Below are 5,000 nucleotides of genomic sequence, written 5' to 3'. Positions count from 1 at the left end.
TGTAAATGATATAACGATTAGTTCACTTTAATAAAAGAAAACGCACTAATAATATGATTGATATGAGCATTACTTATTTTCAATCAATTAAGTAATAAATTTGCATTCCTGCGATTAACATGTATTGCAATTTTGAAACTACGAAACGTTCATGCTTGAAAATATACTAGAATTAATCGAACGGATATATAACAAGTTGATACCGAGAAATTACAGTCATAAGAATTCCTTAAAGCAACTTAGCAAAAATAGGTGAATCGACACGTATTTCAAACAACAAAGTTTCCAGCAAAGTAAATAAGCTTGGAATATAGCAGACAACAATTTCACTTTTCACTGAAATAGCTAGTAATGATTAAGCAGCTCCTGTTATACTCACAGACTTCATGATGACTGTGGGTGTATGTGTGTGATGGTGATGGGTGTAGCTACGAGCCTTTATATACCAGCGAGGGGGTAGGGACAAACTCCATTCACCTGGGCGTTCCTAAAAACGGGGCGTGAACAGACTGGTTCGCCCTTGGGGAGGGGAGCGGGATGGGTGTGGCTTGAGGTGGGGCCAATCGCGGCGGGGAGACATGATGAGCAGTCAGTACGAGTAGATTTCGGTGTGAGGCCTCTTTTTTCTCTTCTTTTTTGGGGGGTCAACTTTTTCTGAGACACGATGAGCATGTAGTTAGAATTTCTGTTTGTGTATTTCTTTCTTTCTTTCTCTTTTATTCGGGAGGGTGTGGTGATTCAATAAATGTTTTCTTCGTGCGTGTTTGAAGTATTGGGAATGGCTGTACATATAGTAACGTGTGGTAAACGAGAAAAAAATAGTCGATACTCTTGTGGAATGTTCATAGTGATTCCACAGCACCATTAGAGCAAAGTTCTGACAATGACTAATGTATCTCAAAGTCTTCATGAGACCTAGATCTGGTATATGTAACATTCAGAGACAGTGTGAGTTAGTAAGAGGTCCTTGCATGTTTGGCTTGAAGTTCTCCTAAATCATACCAATTCAGAATACAGTGGGTTTTGTAGTATAGCTTTAGAGGTAAATGATGAAGCGTTTGTCAGTAACCTATAATACAACAATACCATTCCATGATAGATCAGACACGTGTATTGAATGCATCAGTGATATTTTAACATAACCTTCAATACATACATGCACCAGTGTGTATCCGTAACACATTGCATTTGACAAATATGTGAAAGTATTACCCATGCGTAATGTACAAACAAGCAAAGAGAGCGCAGGTGCCCGTTGTGAGAACAGCATCAGGTTTCAGAGACGTTTTCATCTCCGCTCGGGGCAAGGATGCGGCCAGGGAACGGGGGGGGGGGGGGGGGGGGGTCGGTCTCACTCACACCCGAAGTTACTGTTCTTAAGGTCTAGGAAGTACAGTCCGTTTAAAGCATATTACACGTCGTATAAGACTTTTATAAGTAAAGGACTACAAGAATAACAATTAACCGGAAATATAACTACATACTGTTACATGCCCTTGACTAAACTTAACATCACTGACATGCTGGAACGCTTAAGCGTATCACCATAAGCATACTTTCTAGTCATAATCAATATGACTCATAATCATTATTAATTAAATATGTATGTGTATGTGTGTGTGATTATTCGTCGGTGTGTAAATTTATGCGTGTGCTTGTATATATGTGTTTCAGTGTGTATGTTCGTATGTGCATATGTATAGTGTTTATGTATTTGTGCTTATTGGTCTATATATGTATACATATGTAAATATGTATATATAGTTATATCTATGTGCGTATGTAAGTGTGTACGTGTGTGTGAGTATATATATATGTGTGTGTGTGTGTGTGTGTGTGTGTGTGTGTGTGTGTGTGTGTGTGTGTGTGTGTGTGTGTGTGTGTGTGTGTGTGTGTGTGTGCGTGCATGCGTGCGTGTGTGTGTGTGTGTGTTTGTGTGTGTGTGAGAGAGAGAGTGTGTATGTTTGTATGCATGTATGTATGTCTCTCTCTCTCTCTCACTCTCTCTCTCTCTCTCTCTCTCTCTCTCTCTCTCTCTCTCTCTCTCTCTCTCTCTCTCTCTCTCTCTCTCTCTCTCTCTCTCTCTCTCTCTCTCTCTCTCTCTATATATATATATATATATATATATATTTATATATATATATATATATGTATGTATGTGTGCATGTGTGTATGTGTGTGTATGTATGCATGTATGCATGCACGTGTGCACAGGCCTATCGTATGTATGCATGGATGTGTGCTATTTGTATGTATGTAAGTATCCGTGTACGTAGAGTTTGTGGATATATGTGTTTATGTATCTATATATGTGTGCATGTAAGTATGCTTTTACGTATGTATTTAATAATGTATGTATTTGTATATTGATATGTGTGGTTATAAGTATGCATATATATATATATATATATATATATATATATATATATATATATATATATATATGTATATATCTGTGTGTGTGTGTGTGTGTGTGTGTGTGTGTGTGTGTGTGTGTGTGTGTGTGTGTGTGTGTGTGTGTGTGTGTCTGTGTGTGTGTGTGTGTGTGTGTGTGTGTGTATGTATTTATGTGTATATATAGATAGATATATAGATAGATAGATATATGCTTCTGGATGCATGTAACCATGCAAGTATGTATGCATATATAGATGGATATGTGTATGTGAATGCATATATGTATGTATACATGTGTGTATGTTTTATTCATGTATATATGTGTTTTATGCTTGTTTGTGTGGATGTTTGTATCTAGGTAGGTATGCTACCATATATGTACGTACTTATGTCTACACAAAGATAACTGTGCTATGCAGCAACATATATATATATATATATATATATATATATATATATATATATATATATATATATATATATATGTTTATATGTTATATTATATATATATACATATATATATATATATATATATATATATATATATGTTTATATGTTATATTATATATATATACATATATATATATATATATACATATATATATATATATATATATATATATATATATATATATATATATATATATATATATATATACATATATACATATTCATATACATTCATATTACACAAATTACACATAAAAGAATTCATGTGATATTTTAGGCTTTCCAAACAACACATATGATACATAGAGTTACAGCCATATGGTTAAGTGCCCAGTACATAAGTTAGTACAGTTACACAAGGTGAGTGAAAATTATTATATAGTATGGGCACATATAATGTACATGCATTTTATTGGATTGTGTATGCTGGTGGATATCCCGAAGCAGCGTTCAGAAAGTCATTATCTACAGAGGTTAAATAATGGGAAAGAGTACGTTGGGTAGAGATGGTGACTGTCGTGGATATGTTAGTGATGAGTCCGCAGAGTTTCACTAGATCTCGAAACCTTGCTCGTCGAACTTAATTCCCGAAGCTCGCTGCTGCTCGGCAATGGCCAGGAGGTCGTATACGTGTGGGGGCGGGGGGACGGGGGTGGGGATGGCGTCGGACTCCGGTCGGTAACCTGCTTCGTCGGCAATGTACTTGACTTCAACGACTCCGCCTTCAGGGAGGGGGAACCTATCGGGACACGAGAAACGACACACGCTTTAGCCAGTTTGGAAAGGGAGAGTGATATCGAAAGTGAATTTAGATTTCTCTAAGTATTCCCTCCAGTGCTTATGATGGGCAAGGAAGTATCAAACTTTGCAGGGAGGCTATTCCATATCTGACGGTAATTTTAGGATGCAATGAACCTACGGAATCTAAAGTCCCAAATTTAGAAAAAGGTTTCATGAAATTCGAAAAATGTTCTCTTTGCAGATTTTAAGCTAAATCTTTACGCTGCCGTTTTTATATCACATGTTTATCTTTTGTTTCTTTTTAACAAAAATCTCAAAGCCTTACAAGAATGATCCTTGCATGTTGCTCTGTCCTGCAGATCCTGGGACGCCGGTCTTCTCTGCCCTGATGCCGTTGCTCGTTTCGAAGGCGTACCTGAAGTTGCCGTCGCCCTGGTCGGTCCTCTCGTCGAACACTACTTCTGCGTCCCCTTCAGGGTTCTGAGGGAAGGCAAAGGCAGCGGCGGCCAGGCAAGCGAAGAGGATCTGCGGGGAAAGGAGCTGAGTATGAGCGGCATTATTTTTTGTTGAAAATAAAAAGAATAAACAAATATATGATCAGATGATTATGCATAAGATGGAAAATTAAGGTGTACATACAAAGGGAAACCCAAGTTACTTTATTTGACATTCAAATGCACTGAGAACCCAAACTTATAAAGGAATAATTTTCACTTTTCGTTATCTAAAATAACGAAAACTAGACACGAAATGAATCTACAGTTACTAGCATCTCCGGCAGAAAAGTGGAAATTCCAGGTATCTCCCGTACTGAATACGAAAGCGGTCGCAGCCCCGTACTCTGCGAACTCACCAGCTTCATCTTGGTGTCTGTATGTGGATGATGCTTGTCGCAGGTCACGCGCTATATATACGTGCAGCCCGGCCCGTTCAGGACATCGCTGACTGGCTGCCTGCCCATGATGCAAGCAGCCAGGAAGGGGAAAGGGAAGGGAAAGAGCAAAAGGGTAACAGGACTTGCTTGTGGTGTATACTTGCATATATATATATATATATATATATATATATATATATATATATATATATATATATATATATATATATATATATATGTATGTATATATATATATATATATATATATATATATATATATATATATGTATATATATATTATATATATATATATATATATATATATATATATATATATATATATATATATATATATATATATATATATAAATATATATATACATACATACATACACACACACACACACACACATATATATATATAGGTAAGTAGATTTTTTTTTATAGACATACATGTATATGTAAAGAGATTCATAAGTACATACACACATACACATATATCTACCTAGATACATACATACATACATATACATGCATA

General features: G+C 36.0%; 2 protein-coding genes across 3 annotated transcripts in view; both read right to left on the bottom strand.

The window, feature by feature from the left end:
- LOC113809988 (cuticle protein AM1159-like) overlaps positions 1-518 on the bottom strand; it is a 1,624-nt gene extending 1,106 nt beyond the window's left edge. Inside the window, exon 1 of the mRNA XM_070140476.1 lies at positions 380-518. Coding sequence (XP_069996577.1) covers positions 380-388 — 9 coding nt within the window. The 5' untranslated portion in view covers positions 389-518. The remainder of the gene's footprint in view (positions 1-379) is intronic.
- Positions 519-3,226: 2,708 nt separating this feature from the next.
- LOC138866754 (cuticle protein AMP1B-like) lies at positions 3,227-4,558 on the bottom strand. 2 transcript variants are annotated; one of them, XM_070140475.1, is made up of 3 exons: positions 4,442-4,558; positions 3,914-4,113; positions 3,227-3,586 (listed from the first exon to the last, which is right to left on the bottom strand). In XM_070140475.1, the coding sequence occupies exons 1-3, from the start codon at positions 4,448-4,450 to the stop codon at positions 3,400-3,402; spliced, it is 396 nt and encodes a 131-aa protein (XP_069996576.1). In that variant the 5' UTR covers positions 4,451-4,558; the 3' UTR covers positions 3,227-3,399. The 2 variants fall into 2 exon arrangements, with proteins under 2 accessions (XP_069996576.1, XP_069996575.1); XM_070140474.1 differs by having other exon boundaries at positions 4,355-4,475.
- Between the last annotated feature and the right edge of the window lie 442 nt (positions 4,559-5,000).

This window comes from Penaeus vannamei, chromosome 27 (assembly GCF_042767895.1).
Source record: "Penaeus vannamei isolate JL-2024 chromosome 27, ASM4276789v1, whole genome shotgun sequence".
Taxonomy (NCBI): domain Eukaryota; kingdom Metazoa; phylum Arthropoda; class Malacostraca; order Decapoda; family Penaeidae; genus Penaeus; species Penaeus vannamei.
The sequence above is the reverse complement of the archived record's forward strand: the minus strand, read 5'-3'. Positions and strand labels throughout refer to the sequence as shown.

Excerpts from the sequence above, each read along its gene's own strand:
- LOC138866754 (XM_070140474.1), bottom strand. The coding sequence starts at position 4,450 with ATGAAGCTGGTGAGTTCGCAGAGTACGGGGCTGCGACCGCTTTCGTAT. Across the intron at positions 4,114-4,354 it reads CTTTTCTGCCGGAGATGCTA|ATCCTCTTCGCTTGCCTGGC; the intron begins GTAACTGTAGAT and ends CTTTCCCCGCAG. Across the intron at positions 3,587-3,913 it reads AACATGCAAGGATCATTCTT|GTTCCCCCTCCCTGAAGGCG; the intron begins GTAAGGCTTTGA and ends GTGTCCCGATAG.